The sequence below is a fragment of the Physella acuta genome, unplaced genomic scaffold (genome assembly GCF_028476545.2).
Source record: "Physella acuta isolate Inbredline_101_S28 unplaced genomic scaffold, ASM2847654v3 ptg001250l, whole genome shotgun sequence".
Taxonomy (NCBI): domain Eukaryota; kingdom Metazoa; phylum Mollusca; class Gastropoda; family Physidae; genus Physella; species Physella acuta.
Window position 1 is genome coordinate 104,137 of NW_026732766.1, and position 20,672 is coordinate 124,808.

General features: G+C 30.7%; 1 protein-coding gene across 1 annotated transcript in view; it reads right to left on the minus strand.

Moving 5' to 3' along the window:
* Positions 1-20,672, minus strand: part of LOC131957616 (putative leucine-rich repeat-containing protein DDB_G0290503) — a 30,688-nt gene that overhangs the window by 1,174 nt on the left and 8,842 nt on the right. The window contains exons 6-7 of the mRNA XM_059322350.1: positions 562-666; positions 144-198 (exon numbers count right to left, since the gene is read on the minus strand). Coding sequence (XP_059178333.1) covers positions 144-198; positions 562-666 — 160 coding nt within the window. The remainder of the gene's footprint in view (positions 1-143; positions 199-561; positions 667-20,672) is intronic.

Genomic DNA, 20,672 nt, shown 5'->3' on the forward strand with positions numbered 1-20,672 from the left:
TACACAAACATGCCATATAAACATATATATGTCACATTAACATATATAATAAACATTGTGATTGAGTTTCGGTAAATAAAAAACAATTTTAATTAGTATTTCATGATTATATTGTATATTTATATTGAAGAGAAACAACCTACCAATTGATTGAAAATCATTTGACAGCTTTAAAACTTCTATTTCCAGATTTGCAATCTAAAAACAGAATAACATTTACAAAATATACTAAGTGTTGCAAACTATGAACATCAAAATAAAGAGAATACGTCTCAATCCATCACACATTTTTTAAACAAGGCCAACAGCAAGACGATAAACACACGTGGCAGCACTGATATATGGGGAAACTAAAACTTACATTGTAAATTTTTTACTAAAAAATAATATATTTTATTTGATATTTAAAAATAGTTTGGTAACTTATTTATTAAAATAGTGAAATAAAAAATCAAGATACAATAAATGAGCACTTTTTAAAAATCATATGAAGTATATTATTATGCTACCCAAGTTTAATATTAAAATTGGGTTTAGCTAAAAACATTTGAGTTTATTTACCTTCTTCATTTTCCCTTCCCTAGCCTCAGAGTTTTGATTATATGTTTCAAATATTTTGTCAATTGGCATCAATCTTTGTTGTAGAAGTTTACACATCACAACATGCTAAATAGAAGAAATGTAAAAGTACATTGTTAATAAATGTATTAATAAATGGTTGATATAAATAAAACACACTAAAATATTTGCAGAAATTTTACTAACTATAAAATGATTTTTATTTGATATAAAATACAAGTAAAGAGTGACTATGGTAGTGTTTAACCAACACTATTGTAAATAACCAGCAGGCAGACCTCGACTTTGACGGACAGATGGTAGAGACATACATACAATAGTACAGAGATCAGATGTGGAAAACAAAATAAACAGATAATTTTATACTGGAGGAGGTGGTAAAGCAGACCAACGTCATTAGAGGCTGGAGAGCCACAAGGGTGTATGTGTAAACATAAAATTTAGTTTAATGTTACAAATGAGTTCTAAGTATTATATAGGTATAGACAATAAAAATACAAAGCCTATATAGCTTCTTATAAAACTTAAGCTGAATGTATTGATGTAAATATTACTTTAAAATGTACCTTAGAGAGCAATTTATCAAATGTTTTTGTTGTATCTTCCTGTATAGCAGATATCAAATCAGAATGTCTTTTAATTTCTTGTGTTATATGATCTGTTTTATCTGTGTAAACTCTCATCTCTTTATTTAGTGTGTGCAGGTTGTTTTCATATTCTTTCATATCTAGAGAAAGTTTCTCAAGTGTTTTGTCTGTGTCTGATTCTTTTGTTTTTAAACTTTCAATTTGTTTGGTCAGATCTTCTATTTTGTTATCTTGTTCTTTTAACTGTTTTCTTAAGTTTTTAAAATTCTGTTTTTGTTTCTTAGACAAATTTTCAACTGTTATCCCCAAGTCACTATGTTCTGTTACAAAGTTGTCTCTCCATTGTTTTATTTCTGATATGTCATCTTCAGTCTTTTGTTTTGAGTCTTGAAGGGATGATAAAGCTGTTTCAATATCTTTTAGTCTTGTTATTGTTTCCGTATAACCTTAAATAGTAAGGATAAAGTGTGATAACAATTATAAAAGTATATTCGGATGTTATAAAGATATATAATTTAAATGGATGTAGGAAGATCAATATGTTTGATCAGTTTTAATGTATAATGTTAAAACACTATATAAGTGGTTGCGTAAAGAAATATATGTTTAATTTATTATCAAATACTGTAAAAACATAATATATTATTTTTTTTGTTCGATTTTAATTGAATGTTTATTTGTGGTGTGGTAAATATTGATAATTACATAAAAAATTCTGACCAGACATAGACACTGTAGAAACATATTGAGCACCTTCTGGAATAAAACTTTTACTTTCTGTTGTTGTCTTGTCTCCTGTCATCACAGTGGAAGGATAATAAAGCTTGGTGGTTTCTGTCAACATAATATTATATAAATGTGATGGAAAGTAATTTCTATTGTCAAAAGTTTACTTTGTAAGCTGCAGCAGTTTTAGAGAAAAATTGAAGGCACAATAGTATGGATAAATCAAGTTTCAAATATGAAATTTTATATATATATATAGGTTTAATCTCACCCTATATATATAGCCTCCCCCTATATATAATAATATATATATATATATATATATATATACATTTATATACATATATATATATATATATATATATATATATATATATATATATATATATATATATATATATATATATATATATAAGATCGATATAAATTTATTTCACCAAATAATTAATGTATGAAGGCATTAACTACATGAATAACCATAGACATAAATATCACCATACCATTCATCATATTCACATGTTCAAATATTATACTCTGTGCTGTAGCTACCATAACAAGCGCATCTTTCACTGTCATATTGGTGTCAGTAGTGTTGTCTATATATTCCATTGCTTTTTTTGTAACCTGTAAAGTTAAGTTTATTTTATTAATATTTGAGCGGAATAATTTTTAACTTTAATATATACAAATATAAATAAATAATTCCTTAATAACATTATAAGCATGGCATTGAAATAAACTACATTGCCGGCAGTGTTCTTCTAGATTTTTTCTCTGATGGTTGAGGGGAGGGGGGGGGGGGGAGGAGCTCTTGAAATATTTTTTTTTTGGGGGGGAGGACTAAAATTATCAGGGGCGGACACTGTTAAAACTGTTAAAAGAATATATCTTTAATATAAATTCCATTTCGCTTGAGGAGCGGTAGACTTTCTTAAGTTCAAAGAACTGAATGATATATTTAAAAAAAATAAAACTTAAAACTATTATTTATCTATAAATAATATTTTATAATAGATGTTTGATTAGATTATACATTTCACTGTTAATCTTGCTTAAATAGAACAGACTATTAAAACTACATGATATGTTCATTATGCATTTGTATTTACCTGTTTTATAAAACTGCTGATGCTACTCTGTAGATCTAAGCTTGATTCATTCAATAACCCAAGCTGGTTATTTAAATGTTTCTTTAATTTGTCAGACATCTGCAAAATGTTATTAAAATTGTTACTTAGTGTCTACAAAGGTTTTAAAATCTCCACCAAGATTGAAATCTATAAAGTTGATTATATTATTAACTTAGTTTTAGCATTAGAAGTAAATTTTTGTAAGATCTATTCAATATAAAATATATAAAATATTATTGGCTAATAATAAAGTGAAACTGAAACCTTCTAAAACACTGTTCAGTAAAATTTAAATCGTAAAATATATAATATATAGTTATAGTTATTATATAGCCAACATGTACATTGTTAACAGACGTTATATTTTATGTTAAGACATAAAGTATATGTCTCTACACATCATTCTAACCTTTAAGATTATAATAATAAATATTTAAGAATCACTACAGTTAAATGTTGAGTTTAGAGTTCCTTTAAGCTGCCCACACATAATATCGGGAAAATCCAATAGTTAAAAACAACTTAAATCGAATTTTATGTTACAGCGAAATATTTTTAGAATATTAACAGAAAAGTAAAAATATGTTGTGTAACACGAAATAAATAGATGCAGGGTGAATCTTTTTATTCAATCTCTATTTTTGTATTTATTTTTAACTATTTAAATTTCAAAGGTAACAAACAAACGGGTTGTTCTCGCAATATCTATAATCTCTAAATCAGTGGTACTTAAACTTTGTGGAGGTATTGAAACCCACCAGCTTCATTATCGCATTCATATAATCCTTCTTAATAGGAAAAATATTTTATGATTAGTTTTTCAAATTCAAAGAATAGGTTTCATTAATAGTGCATGTCATATAAGCCTACATCACTGAGTTGAAAGAACCAAACGATTAAAGTCTGTTTTTCACACACATACGGAAACAGACACAACTTAAGAGTCGGTTAACAGACAGTGTTTATTTAAAGCAGTGACTTTTAATATTCATTCTTTTTAATTGTTTTACATAATATAATTATTGTATTATTTATAACAACCTTTACAAACAATTATTTAAAAATTAAGTTTGTTTATTCTTGTTGATTATGTTGCAAGTAGCAATCCATTTGAAAATAACATTTTACAGATGAAGCATCACATTTTTGATGTTGTTAGTAAATGTTCGAAATATATTACACTTTCTGTACCAAAATAATCAACTGAAAACAAAACACTATATAAGTTTTTCAATATTAACTGTGGGGAATAGTTTGAGAGCACAGAACGTGCCATATAGAAAGCACGGAAAGCGGATGGGCACAGTGTTGACCACATTAGTCATTCATGAGGTCACGTAAACAGGAGAACTCTACTTAATCTGCAACGTGGCACATCAGGTCAAATGAAACTTTACTTTTTAACAAGTAAACTTAGTATAATAACATCTAAACACGGACAAATTCTAATCAGGTACTGTGAGTAAACAAAAAACATTAATCATGACGTATCCTATAAACTAGAGACATGTCAGTGCGACTTCTTTTACTGTAACAACGTAGAAAATTTTAACGTTGTTAACTATAACGTTAACATGAGACGCAGGGAGCTACAAATGATCAGATCAATAGCATCTCACACACTGGTTTAAGGGAGACAACAGTTAAAATTATAATTATGCAGTAGTGTTGGGTAGTATTCCCTAGTATAAAATAGAATTGCACACATGAACAATTCCTCTTAAGGACTTCTGTACCACTGTAAATGTATGCCTGATTTTCTAGTGTATTTTTAATGTCACGTTGATGCGAACATCTTTGTTCTAAATAAATGTAAATAATCATTCACTCAGTTTTATTTTGTATTTTGTTTTACGGAAGATTAGACTGTTTAAAGGATCATTTGAGGTCAGGTTAGAATAGGGTAGAATAGTCTCGAACTCAGAGGAGAGTGCGTGTGTGAGTTGAGTTCACCCTACTGTGTAGTAACCCCGGTGTGTTTATGTATTGTTATCCCAATGTCGAATGTGGGTATAAAAGCGCGCGTGAACGATTGTGGTGAGTCAGCGGTTAGTTGACGAGGGCTACGCTTGAATGTAATATTTGAGACGGAATAAAAGTAGTGAACATAGTCACGAAGAGTGGTGACCAGTATGAAACAAGTAGATGCACAGACGGGATGCTGTCCTGACGTTTGCCTGATGCTGTCCTGACGTTTGCCCGATGCTGTCCTGACGTTTGCCTGATGCTGTGTCTTGACATTTGCCGGATGCTGTCCTTACTTTTTAAGCTGTTTATATTTTAATCCAGTTAAAATTGACGACTTACTTTTGCGTTGAAATATTTTGTTTCTTAGTTTTTAATTTACATTTTTGATGAGCGAATTTATACAGACAACGTCAGTATTCTAACTGTCAAATACGCTAATCAATAAAACAATGATAATTTTTTCTTTAAAGGTAACCTTATTTATTGCACAAGTAGATACATTTGTTGTTAAAATAATACATAAAGGTAAACTATTTAGGTTTAATATTACTTTTATTTTGTTTATGGGCATTTTATATGTTTTCGTTAGATTAGCAACGTATAAAATATTCGCCCTTCGGAAGAGAAAATAAGTCCGATCTCGCGTGTATCTGTATCGAATATCTAAGATAATTATAATCTATTAATGTATATATTTTAAGATTTTCGTCTGTAAGAAATTAAAGAAAAAATGGACATTAGACGTCAAGAAAAACACAATAAAAATGCGTACATTTGCAATCATCATTTTCAGTGAATGAAAAAAATATATCTCTAGCTTTCATATAAACCTCAAAAGTTGTTGAAGCTTCAAAAGATTTTGCTTTTGTCTCAACCATAACGAGCCATGTCAAAACACCACCAGATCTGTGCCATACACCAGCTGCTACAGCACGATCTCCTGTTGGTTTTATTCTAAGACTTGCTCTATACAGGCCATCAACAGGGGCGGTAAACTCTCCAGTCTTTGGATCAAAATGGTTTCCTACGTTACGTTCTACAGTCCTGAATGTAATAACATTGTCATATCTTTTCCCTTCCCAGCGACCTTGTGAAGCGATAAACCCCGGTGTTGAATGTTTCACTTTTTGATTCGCTGCAACGAATAACATTTTAAAAACAAAATGACAATTTAATTTTATTACAAGTATAGATATTGTCTTATAAATGTGGTGCCTCGATTGGCAGTATCCTTAATCGCTGCTTTAAACAGAATGTGCATGCACAATGAAATATCAAAAGTTATAATGAAATAAATATCTTTAATACTCATACAGGCTATCAAAGAAGACAATAATACATTACCAGGTCCAAATTCATTAATAAGAAGTTTAATCTAATTAGTTTAGTTTAACAAGAAATATAATCCACACAAATAATTTAATATTTTTCTGAAGGGTTTAAGAGGAGGTCACTTCTCTGTAACAGATAAAGTCAGCTAAATCAAAATGCTAACATTTTTTAATACTTTACGTTCTACTGACTTAATTTTTTTAAAATTTTACTGCATTTGTCAGGGGGGGGGGGAATTGAAATTTTCGAGGTGGGGGGAGGGGCAGTGGACTTTCTTCGGGGGCGGACAATGTTAAAAGTATATATTTTCGGGGAAGGGGGCGGTAGACTTTATTCGGCGGGGCTCCGCCCCCCCTCCCCCGAAAAGATGCCTGGAAGAAACTCTGAAAACACTCAAATCTTATTATTGTCAAATACAAATCACGAGAACATTTAAATTTTAACTTATTTAGAAATATTTTAAACATTTAGAGAACTTAAATACATACGATTGCGAGTCCTATTTACTTTTTAGATCAATGATCAGTAAGCTGATAAAATAATATGGGGAAAATCCGATTATTCTAAAATGATTGTTTCATTTTACAATAACACACGAAACAAATCTTTAGTGATGCAAACTGTTTCTTACATGGGCACTTACGTGAATAAAGTAACTTGTGATAGTTAAAATGCGGGCAGATGCCCAAGCGTGACAATTGATAAAAAAGATGTTAATAATGCTCCTATATTTTGTATTATAGAAAGATATATTAAACTCACCCGATGGTCGTATAATTTGTAGGCTACTAGAGAAAGATATATTAAACTCACCTGTTATGTTGATGCTATAGCTTGTACTGGAATCAGGGAACTTCGTAGCTTTGGGTTGGCTAACACTGAGAGTTTCTTCCAGGCATCTCTTCGGGGCAGAGCCCCACCCCCAGTCCCCTCGAAGAATGTCTACCGCCCCCTCCTCGAACGAAATAGATTGTATATTTAAAATATATACTTTTAATAGTGTACGCCCCCCTTCCCCCCCCCTCAGGAAATTTAACCACGCCACCCGAAAATGTGAAGTCTCCCCCCCCTCTGCCACACGGAGAAACATGTATGAAAGAAAGACTGCACTGAAAATGGAAATAAAATAATTTTGCCAGTCTTTGACGATGTAATTGTTACAGAAAGCGACCCCGCTGCTATATCATTTTGAATTAATTGTTCATGCTTGTCTTTTGTCCACTTTGTGATGAAGGATTGTCTTCCATTGGGTCTGACACAATGTACTAAGGTGAAGGAACAATGTAATTTAAGTTTTTAGGAAATTTTATTGATGTTTACCCTTAACGGATGAACATAGTAAACTTATTTAGTATCGAATACCCTGAAAAATGTATACGCCACTCTCAAGTTTGTTTAGTTATTTAAATAGTGATGTATTATTTATATATTTGTAGTGCACTCTTCTTTTTTATTTTTACCGCATATTTCAAAACTTATTATTACTGACGTAGTTTTTTTTACATTTAATATACAAATATAAATAACAATGTCATATCGGGGAATTCCAATATTAGGTAACTCTGATCAAACCTAAAGTGGGCGTATTCTTGAAAGTGTTAGTCTAATCATAAAACATTGTTTTTATGTATTCTATTGAATGCTTCATCAACGTATGTTAAATATTGCAAGTAGAACTATTTACTTAACATCTACTTGTGTTTCTTTCAGTATTTTTCTCCGGAGGTGGGGGCACTTGGTATTTTCGGGGAAGTGAGGGGGGTCGGTGGCGGTAGACTTACTCACTGTTACTCTCCAGACATTTTTCTCCGGGGGGGGGGGGCGGTAGACTTTTTTCGGGGGCGGGGGGGGGGGGCAACGTTAAAAGTATATATTTTCTATATAAATTTCATTTCGTTCGGGGGGGGGGGGCGGTAGACTTTCATCGCTCCCCCCTTCCCCCGAAGAGATGCCTGGAAAAAACTCTGGACTTACTTTGGGGGGGGGGGGGGAGAAACTCTGACAGCTATTACCGACGTGTTTATCTGCACCTTCCAGACAGTTAGTTAAAATATTGTATTTAATAAAAGGCTTGAAACATTGCTTTATGACTTTACCCCCCCCCTCCCCCTACGCCTCTTGATCTAGTCTACCATCATACATTGTACAAACTGCTTTTTTCGTTTGCTCATGACTAAAGTTTTATTTTTTGACTCTCTAGATGTCCCATCACTCAAAGCAACATTTGAACACACAGCTTAGTCAGCTAGAGGAATCATGTCTTCATTTACAAAATAGCTTCAGTGAATTTATTAAGATGGTAAATATGGACGTTATGTTTTTTTTTAATGACATTTATATTTTTTACTTTATTTTAATATAAAAAAATTGACATGATCTCATTATTAAAATTTACTTTAAAATGCTAATTAGCAATAAAAAAATGAAATATTTTATAGATTAAACTAAAAGCAACAGAATTTCTTGGGAATGCTACAGACACTTATTTAACAATCAAAGATATTATGCTGATGGTAACAGCAGCGCAAAGTATAATCCTAGAGCATAGGGATTTGTTAATGGGTAAGTTCTTAAAAAGCAATACTTGAAAATATTTCTCAAAAAGATAGCCCACAAATAAAAATGTGTACTTTGCTATGAAAAATAACATGAACAAAGTTTTCATGATCTACAAGTTGCGTTGCATTTAATTTTTTTAATCATCATTTTAGCATTACAAAATATAGTGATATGTAAAGTTAAGATTAATATTTAGCTTACATAATTTAACAGAATCCACCAAGATGTTTACTACCACTGAAGAAATACAAACAGGAAATAAATATTTGACACCACCTCAAGCGAAACCAATCTCTCATACACTTATGCCAGGTAAATTAATCATATTTAACTGAGTAGAAAGTTACTGATTATCTGATATGTGTCTCATTAAAACAGCATATTAATTTCACTAAATCATTAAGTTTTGAATCAAGTTTAAACTTAATGTAGAAACTTTATATCAATTAGCCTACCTCACATATAGCCTCAATGATTTAGCTTTGAATACGATCTCTATCAATGTATGTTTTCATAATAAATATCTTACATTAATTTTTTTCTTTATAACTCTTTTTCCTATAAATGCCATTGCATATATTACATTTTAACAAAATTTAACTAACAGGTGAAATTCATTTAAGTGTTATCAAAAGGCTAGAACATATTGAAGCTAGCATATCTTCTCTTCAATTCACAAAATTAAAGACAGACGATAACATATCAGAAATAAAACAATGGAGAAACAACTTTGTAACAGAACAAAATGGTTTGTGGATACAATTTGAACACTTAACAAACAAACAAAAACAAAACTTCATAGAACAGATTATTGAGCAAAATGAGAAAATAATGGAGCTGAATAATGAAACAAAAATTTTAAAAGAAACTGTATCAATGTCTAACACAATGCTAGATAAACTGTCTCTAGATTTAAAAGAATATGAAAAAAACGTACGTACTTTGAATGAAGAAATACAAGTTTACACTCCCAAATCTGACAATTTTACACTAGAAAGCACATGCTTTTTAGAACAAACTTCAACTTTACAAGTCGATAACAGCAAAAGCAAAGTAAATATAATAACCTTTAGTTTTTTTAAAATATTTATTCATTAGTTAGTTAAATAAGGAACAAATCAATGATAAATTTATCATGGTAACCTAAGTACAATGCTTGATTAAACTATGAAGTACAATAATCTGTTTTTTTTTCTAAACTTATATTTGTACATCTGCTTGATGGAAACAGTTTTAGGTGTCTGAAGAATAGTGCAAATACAAATCTAATGAATTTATAGTGTTTTCAGCCAGTTTAAAAATAGATTAAGAGCTATTTCTAGGAAAAAATTTGGTACATAATATTAATATTGAAGGTAAAATGACTCAATCAATTTTGAGTTATCAGAATTTTCATAAAGTGTTAACACTCTCTTTATGCAGGCTGTTAATGTGTAATATATGTATTGTATTGTGCAAAAAACATATCAATGATTATGGCCAATCAAAATGTATCTGTAAATTATATAAATATTTTTTTACTGTCTGAAATTGAAATATGGCATCCCATGTTTCTACTACCAGATTCAAACACTTGAAAAAGAAGTTTTAAAGTTGTCTCAGTATTTTCAGACTATTGGTAGGTCAATTAACTTTATTCTTTAAGTACTATAAACATCATAATTTTATTTAAAAAACATGTATAAATGAAATTCAACGCAATCATCATTGGTTTATACGCCAAGTTTGTTATTTTTTGTGTAGATTAAGAAATTTTACAGTTTTTAGTTTTCTAAAATGTGGTCGTTGTCTTACTTCTACAATTATTTAATTTTTACTGGGCTAATTTGGTTTATGTTTATACTGTTTAGAGCTTAAACATAAGAGCAATAGTTTTACTTGCCATAAGAACTATGCATAAAAGTATACTCATATAGTAGCTATGAGTGAGGAAGTCATTTTTTGTGTAAATTTTTTAAGTAATTCACAATGCTATTACCAATGAATCAAGTAAAAAAAGAACTAAAATTTTAAGAGACGTAGGCCTGTATAACTTTACTGTATGGATTTTAGTTAATATGATAACTATATACTTAATAAATGCCCACATTTGATCACATTTTTGTCTGTTTGTGCATATTTTAGTAAGCCTAGTTAAGTTTTACATGTGATTATACTTATAGCTTGTCTTGTCTTTGTACATGCTACAATATGTATGACATTTATTTATTATATGCAATTCTTCTATAACCGACCAATGGCATTTCTTTTTTTTTTTTAGCTAATCGAAGAGGAAAACTGTGTTCACTAGGTTTTATTGCTTCACAAGGATTTTATGAAAGAAAGTTTAACAGTGTAGAACTTAATGTAGGCAACTGTTTTAATCCAACCACTGGAGAGTTTACTGCCCCAGTTGATGGCCTGTACATAGTAACTCTTACCATAAAACCAACAGGAGATGGTGCCGCACAAGCTAATGTTTGGCACTCATCTGGTGGGGTAAGGAAAAGGCTTGGCGGTGTTGGAACAGATAAAATTAATGAAGCTTCAAGAACTTTTGTTGTTAGGATGAAAGCTGGAGATAGGGTACATTCACTTGCAAATACTTACAACTGTGAGCGTACACATTTTTCTTGCTTTCTTTTTGGTGACTGATGTTTCATACTAGCTGAGAGGTGAATTACATTTTTAATGTTCCCTTATAATGTATATATCATTGTTACCAAAATATATAAAGCAAATGCCTATTTAAATGTCATGTAATTATTGACATAATTTTATATTTATTCTACAAATACGAATGTACTTTCACTAGTTTATACTCTGTTTGGATTATTTTAAGCTAAATTGTAGCAAGTACCTTCCCATCTAGTCATTAATATGACTTGTGTAAACTTATAACATGCCAATTCCCTGTGCTATACTGGATTAAATATTTAGCAATGACTTGTGAAAAATAAACAATTGTCATGCATTGCATTACAAATGTGGATTTAACACTTTTAATATGTTGCCATTGCTAATAAACTTCAATCAACGATTTATTTAACTTATAGCAACTTGATGCAACAAAATATTTTTGTCTGGAGCAATTTATTTTAATTATTTTTTGCTTTGTGTTATGTTAATATTTATTGCTAGAAAAAAAAAACATGCTTATTATATGCTCTAGTTATTCATTTTATTAAAATAATTGCTTTATTTTTTATTTTAAACTTGGAATATTGTCCACACAATTTTCTTCAAAATATTAAGAAAGAATGACTGATTATGAGTGGAGATTTTTTTTTATTCGTCACTGACAAGGTAACTTTAAAAAAAACAAAGTTGTCGTTTTCTTTGTAAGTAAAGCTCACTGTTAGTTGTACTTTGGAGTTACTGTGGTTTAGATAGTTTGTAGATGTACGCAAGTCAAGAAAAATAATCAAAGCCATTTTATTTTGTAGCTTATCACATCTACATTATGTTTTATGTTTTATACTTTTTTTAAAATTAAATTTTTTTTAATTTTTATTGGTACATTCCATTGGTTTCTTTTTCATATCAAAATGCTTATTTGTGATATATTTTTATTTTTATTGCTGATATTGGGAACATTGTTTACATAATGCAATACACATATATTTTTCTGGGTACATATATTTCCCTTATTTGCTTTAGTTGGTTTTGTTTGCAATAAGACAAAAAGAAAAAAAAATGATTTCGTTCATCATGAATAAATATTCTACGATTTCCTGTTAATATCTATACTTGTTTGAAAATAGGACGCCGACAATCAGTCCCCAGATCCCTCTGTTGGACAGGAAAAACAACACATAACACACCAATCACAGAGACAGACACACACTCAAACTGAATTTCAATGTACACAAAGACAACACAACAGGAGAAGAGAAAGAAACTTAGACAAGATTAAACAACAAAATAACGCAAAAACTAAACAAAAACAAAATCTGTTACAAAACTATTTTTTCCAAGGGCGGTAACAGTAAAAAGATTCATTTTGAACATGATCTGTAGGGCTATTAACAATTTGAACTTCATAAACCAATTAAGCCTTGTAAAACAGCATAACAACATATAACTTTTTTTTAAACACGATCATAAACATCGTCACCTCCAAACCTTTAAAGCTAATCATTTGTAGTGATAGAAATGCTTGACATAACTAAATAACTACACTTTCACACTAAAACATTAAGAATAGAGGCACTTATAACAGTTTCTAGCAGTGTGAACACGATAACTTAAGTACCAACACAGCTAGGTTGATGAAGTTTCAGAATTAAGTATTATATCAAATTTGTAGTTTTTTTCTTTATTCAACTGGGTAAACGCGGCTTAGTTTGGTAGTGTAATAAAGCTGATATAGAAAGAACAAGTCTTGTTGTCTCTCAGGGTCAGCCCGTAACTCGACTACACCTCAGTAGGTAACTATCGCACAATATCCCGACTGAGGCCATGTTACTTATATTTCGCATACAAGTATAAAATTTTAAAAATATAGGCCTATAATTCACGTGTGAAGGGTACCGATGGCTAGTACTTTTATATATGGGTAAAATAATTGCAGAAAATATTTTATGTAAAACATGGCATATACCTATAATGTGAAATATAACAGGCAACTTCAGTGTTTCTTTAAGACATTTATATCTGGGTGGGTGACACATAAAAATCACTCCCTTCCTCCCGGAATAAATACCAAATAGAAACCATTGCCATTTTTTAAATTTTATATTGGTTTTTATTACAAACTAACTGGATTTTCCCGGTATTATTTTTCCGATTTCGAGGAAAAAGCAGAAACGCCATTTGTTATACTTGACTATAACGTTCAAACACTTGAAACACACACTTGATTCACATAGGACTTCAAATCTTTAGATGTGAGCATTGTCTAGGCCAGACTAATTTTTAATAAAATAATATCTTGTTTATTGTACATTATGTAGTTTTATCTAAATCATTAAAAATGAGTAGAATAGTTGAAGAATTATTTTAGTTTCAGTATCTTTTTACATTTAGTTTTAAAATAGGAGACAATAACTTTATATCATTCTACAAATATAAAACAAAGGAAAATTCGAGTTTTAATGAAAATAAAAGTAAAAGTTTACGATCTATTTCATGCAGATGTCTCAACATTTAAAAAAGCATTTAACTAATATGCTCGAGCTATTGGACGAGACAAGTTTTCATTTACAAAGTAGCATCAGTGATTTTGTGCAGCAGGTAAATATTTTAAATAAGTTGATTTTATTTAAAATATTATGAAAATACATGTTTTTAGTTTTTTTTTTTAAAATATAACTATATTTGGATATGTACATAATCTTTAAATGAAAACAGCATCTAGCATCTAACTTGTTTTCTGTTATTTTTTGTGTTTGTTTGAGGGTTTTGAAATACTTCGTAACTTAATTTTTACCCATCTCAAATGCAGCGATTTCATATTAACTTTCCAGATACTTTCTTCTCTGATGATAATGCAAGGATTTCCAATTTTAAATGTAACTAGATAGACAATTATTTTAAGTCTAAATTTAGTAACAACACGAGATAACATTATTAGTGTCAAGCGATTACTCGACCAGTCTGTTTACAACTAACCATTAGTTTCAGAGGCGTAGCGACACTTCCCGGCGCCAGGGGACAAACTTTTCGATTTGCACCCCCTTCTCAAGATTTCGATTTGCACCCCTCCCCCTCAAACTTTCGATTTGCATCCCCCCCCCTCGAGATTTCGATTTGCACCCCCCTCAAACTTTTGATTTGCACCCCCTCAACCTTTCAATTTATTTTTCTAACAAATTTTGGCGCCCCATAAGACATATGTCCCCCCCCCGCTCCCCCTCGCTACGCTACTGATTAGTTTGGCGATCAGTAAATGGCAGATGACTGTCTTTTAGAAATTAAAAGCTACTGATCGGGTTTTAACGCAAATATTTTTAGTCTTAGTCCACATATTTTTGCGAGCAATGCTTTATTTAAAAAGCAAATCAGTTTCATTTTCTTATTTAAAAGCTGATTATAAATTATTTTTGTATTTGATTTATTGCAATGTTAAATCTTAGCTTTATAATAACTCGAATACACTATTATTACTTTTGCAGATAAAAAGCCGAGCCAACGAGTGTGTAGACAATATGACTGCCCCCAGTACAGCAGTGAAAGATGCAATCACTATGGTAACAACAGCACAGAATACAATAATAGAACACACGGATATATTCACTGGTTTGGACATTTTTTGTCATAATTTTTTAATTTTTTGATTAGATAAGGACTGAAAGTTTATTTTTTATTAATTGTTCAAATGCAAAGTTTATAGATGATTTTAAAAAAAATTGCGTCAGTAATTGTTGAAATAAAAGTTAACTAATGTGTGTGCATAACTAAAATAATATTTGTTTGAACTAATGCAGGCTGAACTCTATGCTTAAGACTTGATCATGTGCAACTATCTGAGAAACTCGTACAAGCTCATATGTTAGTTAAATAAAATAGTTGAACGTGATCCATGTTATCTTATGTACAGAATCCACCAAGCTGTACTCTCCCACAGTGACGGAAGCTGAAAAGACAGCACCAGAGAGTATGAAACCAGCTGACACTGGATTTATTGCTAACGCCACACTTTCTGGTAATCTGAGTTGATGCTATTTGAAATTGAGTTATATGCCGATTTTATTATTCAACATAATATGATCAAGTTGGCAAAACTAACGGTTGCTAAACCGAGAAGTTCAGTGTTTGAACATCAGGGGATGTGTCATGATAGCTAGAGACAACAACCAATCTAGCAGAGAAAACGCCAAACGCCAAAATCAAACAACTGCTTCCTTTAAGTTTGTTCTTTGATGGACAAAGGCAGTGTAAGCAAATCAGAAAAAAAGCAGGCTTGAATCGGAGTCAACGTCTTATATTACGCATAACAGATTAAAAACAAAAACTTCCATACAAATAATATCAACTTATTAAATGATTATAAACAATTCAATATATTCTAACAATTAATTTGTCTAAATATATCACACTAAAAAAAAAAAGAAGAGATACATCATACTGTGTTTCGTCACATGCTATTGAATATATCAAATAAATGCAAGAAATCAAATACAGTTTGATTTAGTTAAACTACAAAAAATGTAATAATATTTTGTGTTTGTCTCAAAAATAAATTAATTTACATTTGTTTTTTTCTTTTTTATGTAATTATATAATTTTATTTCTTTAAGCACATAGCTGTTACACATATTTAATTTTTCATCAAACGTGTAAATGTAATCCAGAAACATCTAGAAGACTAAATGATATTGAGACAGCGTTATCAACCCTTCAAGTCACAAAACAAAAGACTGAAGATGATATATCAGAAATAAAAAAATGGAGAGACAACTTTGTAACAGAACAAATTGAAATGCTGACCAAGAAACAAAAACAAAACTTTAAAAATATTAGGAAGCAAATACGTGAACAAGATAACAAAATGGAGAAACTGTTTGAAGAAATTGAATGTTTAAGAGAAAAAGAATCAATTTCGAACGAAATGTTACAGAAAATGTCAATAGATTTGAAAGGTTACACAAGCAATTTGGATGAAATAAATAAAGAGGTGCAGTGTCAGACAGATAAAACAGAAAGTTTATCACAAGAAATTAGTAGCAATTCAGATTTGATATCTACAATACAAGAAGATGCAAACAAAAATATAACGTATGCAACGAAAACATGTGAAAAATTACTTTATAAGGTGATATTATATACATTTATTTTAAGTGTAATATATTTTTTGTTCTAATAATTAAAAATGTATTATATTGTAGAATTTTTATATAGTTATAAAGATATTTTTAAAAGCATAGGGTAATTCCACACACTTTATACTGAATACTCTCTATTTTAAAAGGGAGTAAAGTTTAATTAAAAGTTACAATTCGCTGTTTCTAAAGGGTCATTCTTGTGCTTTCTGTTATTGTTAGAGAATCGCTCATCAACAATCAGAGCAAGAATTTTAATTTTATCTATCTTCAAACATCCTTACGTAAGTACAACCCCTGCACTTTTTAAAAATAGTTTATTTTGTCTTATTTTTAATTGTTGTCAAATATTTATTGATTTTATGAAAGCTTAATCATTTTTGTTAATGGTAACAATTAATGATGCTAGATTTAGCCTTTAATTTAAAACAGAAAAGCATATTTTTCTCAATAGCTGGCGTGGGGCAATTCCACACCCGTGGTTTGGGGCCATTCCATACCCTATAGTTCGGAATTTCGCATGTTAGTTTTTATAATCTTTAGAGGGTTTAGCCATTGTTTTAAGCCATTCAAACTGGTTGATGCTAATTCTGTAATTCACAACTCATTATTTAATCTAAAAAAGTACTTAAATAGTACTAGATCTAGTACTATTTATTTTTTAAAAGACTGCTATAAAAATTAAGTAAAATTGCCACAGACTTCTTTATCTATTATTATTTTTACTGTACCTATATTATTTATTATAATCTATGCAATATTTATAGCCAAACATCCCCATACACACATTAGTAATTAGACTTTTTAACATTTAATGTTGTTCTTATTTCAGAATGATCCGCAATTATAAACTAATAACTTCGGCCTAAGACAGATGAGAGCAGAATTCAGGAGGAAGAAATTGAGGCTTTCTCTTCATCCCGCGATGAAGAGTGGTTGCAACCATATTAAATTGTTTCCAAGGGAAAAATGTTATTTACAAATTTTTAAATACATGAATTTTTAAATTTTTATAATGTGTGTGGAATTGCCCCACTTGCCATGTTTTTGTAATAAAAGCGAAATATTTAAAAATTGTCTTTTGTTTTGTGCAATATCTCTAAATTCCTTTGCCATCATAGAAGTAATGGATGTCTAATTATACCCTCAATATTATATTGTAATAGTGTTAATCAGTGTTTCTTCCAGACTTTTATCTCCGGGGGGGGGGGGGGGGGAGGTAGACTTTCTTCGGGGGGGGGGCACTGTTAAAAGTATATTTTTTCTATATAAATTAAATAAATTTCATTTCGATCGGGGGTGGGGGGGGAGGGGGGCTGGAAGAAACTCTGGTGTTAATTTTAGATTTTTTACACATTTTTAAGAAAAATAGTGTATGGAATTACCCCTACCTACTTTTCTAAAATGAATTAATGCCAATGTTTATATTCAATAGCATAATGTGATATGCAAACTTCTACAACAAAGATTGATGCCTATTGACACAATTATTGAAACGTTTAATAAAAAAATTGAGACTAAAGAGAGAAAACTGAAGGTAAAATACTTTTATAAGTTGCTTTTATACCCCTTTAGACATTTCACTCGAACTCCATAATATACATTTTATGCAATAACATAGATATTTAATTCCTTTGTAAAAATTTGGCACTACTGTTTAAACGGTAATTTTATAGGTTGTGGGCGGGATTTAGCATTTTGTACATACTGGTACATAGAGCGAACAAGAGCTTTACAATATAAACATTACAACAAGAACTTAACAAAAATTGAATACATTTTCTTTAAGTCATCTCTTCGCCATGTCCATCACCCAATAATTCCTTTACCAGTGTCCGTCGTCTTCGTCGCCCCCCCCCCCTCCTCTTCCGAACGTAATATTCCGCTCGTTCGAAAAAATCGTAAGTGCCCTCCCAGACAAAAAAAAAGTCCGTTAGAAACATTGATTGAATAAAATACACAGGGATACATGGTTTTCAATATTTTTTATTTAAAGAAAATATCACATATTCCATGCAGGATATTATTTTATAAGCTTATACTATCTTTGAATTTTATCATTTGCTTTTGTATAAGAAGTATTAGTTTAAGAAGAAAAGATCAATAGCATATACCCCATGTTTAACTTTCAGTCTGAACTAAAAGTACAATCTAGTAAAGTGTCTTAGTTGTAGTGAATGGTGTAAATTTAGAGCTGAAAAAGTTGGAATGTGTTTTCTTAGTTATACTGTTCATGTTATGTATGTAAGTGCATATTTATTAACTGTATTTTATTTTAAAACTCAGGATGGCAGTGTTTTAAAGTTGTCACATGATTCTCCGACAGTTGGTAAGTATAATAATGTCAGATGACATATAAATAGGCCTATAGACGTTACATAACAATCAAATATAAATAACTACGGCCTGTTTTCTAGTTTAACAAAAACATTAATTGTACTACGTATACTGTATCTACTAGAGAGTTCATGCTATTATATGTTTGAGCTCATATAATTAAACAAAAAATCAGTGTTTATTTTACGAGTGTATCCATTAAAAACTAAATAGTAGCAGGCCCTTTAACACACCCATTTGTCTATATTTTACCAATTTCGCTCATTAATGTGTAACTAATACGTTGTTCTGTTATTTTGACTTTAAATTGTATGAACATTCTTTTTTAAAATAAATCTACTATAAATGACAATTTTAGTGTACAAATCTAAATTGGTTGTTATCTATAGTCTAATAAAATCGACCCCATGTTTACACGTTTGTATATGCGAATGCCTGGAGAGAGTGGGGGGGGGGGGAGGAGGGTTAAAATTATATATATATATATATATATATATATATATATATATATATATATATATATATATATATATACAGAGAGAGAGGAGAGAGAGAGAGAGAGAGAGAGAGAGAGATTAACATTACTATCAACATAAAGTAAATAATAGGTTTACGTGTACCGGCTTTGTTTTTATACCATAACACTTATGCTATGTTCAGAGCACTGGGCTTGTATCTTGAGTAGCTCCGTGTCATAAGAAAGAGAAAACTGTTCTAAAAAGTAATTTGGATACTGACGATAACTGGATAACTAGCAAGTCAAATCGTGTTTACGAACTCGCATAGCAAAAAAATATGCAATCATTTATAGTAGAAATTAAGTACTTTACTTTCATCTGTGTCTGAGATGTAACAGTTAATTACCTCCCTTAAATGTCATAATACAAAATAAGGGGAAGTAGGTCTATATTATAATATACGAGCCCACCAGCTATTTAGTTGTTTTATTTTCTACTTTTCAGTAATTCATAATTTGTGAATTCGACAGTACCAATGCTGCCACTGAAAATATTTGCTTTAAAACACTAACCCCCCCCTCCCCCTTTCCCCTAACCCCGACGCTACACCCCCCCCCCTCCCGTGAAAGCAGCCTCCTCTTAGTTACCTCCTGTAAGTTTAAAATAGTTTCAACTAAATTATCTGCCCCTAATAGCCGTCACTAAACCCGGCTCTACGATTTGTAAACATTAGCGTGACCACTGCTCACCAGACCATGTGGGGTGGGGTGGGGGTGGTAGTGATAGTGATAGAGAGAAAGAGAGGGGACTGCAAGGATGCGCTTGCAGCTTGTTTTCTAGCGTCCCCCAGAAGAGAATTATATATAAAAATTGTAATAAAGCATTTATGTTAATTAAAGATGATGGCTGAATACTTGAAAAACTTATTGATTGATGTATTAATATCGCATACAATTTATTACACCATTAAAAAGTTGCAAAATATAAATCTAAAAAAAAACCCCATAAATTAATGTTTATTTTGTAGAAGTTCTCAGCATATTTTAATGAATGTCTGTGTGCGGCTAATTGGGTTGTTCAAATTATTTTTTACCTTAGATCAACAACAACTGCCTTTTAATGCTGTAAAGAAACGTGCTGATGGCCTCACACTGTCTGAACACACCAAACATGAAGATTCCATTCAGCCTCTTGCGCTTCGTCTTAGAGGTACTATGCAAATCTTCGTGAAAACCCTTCGTGACACGAAATTCA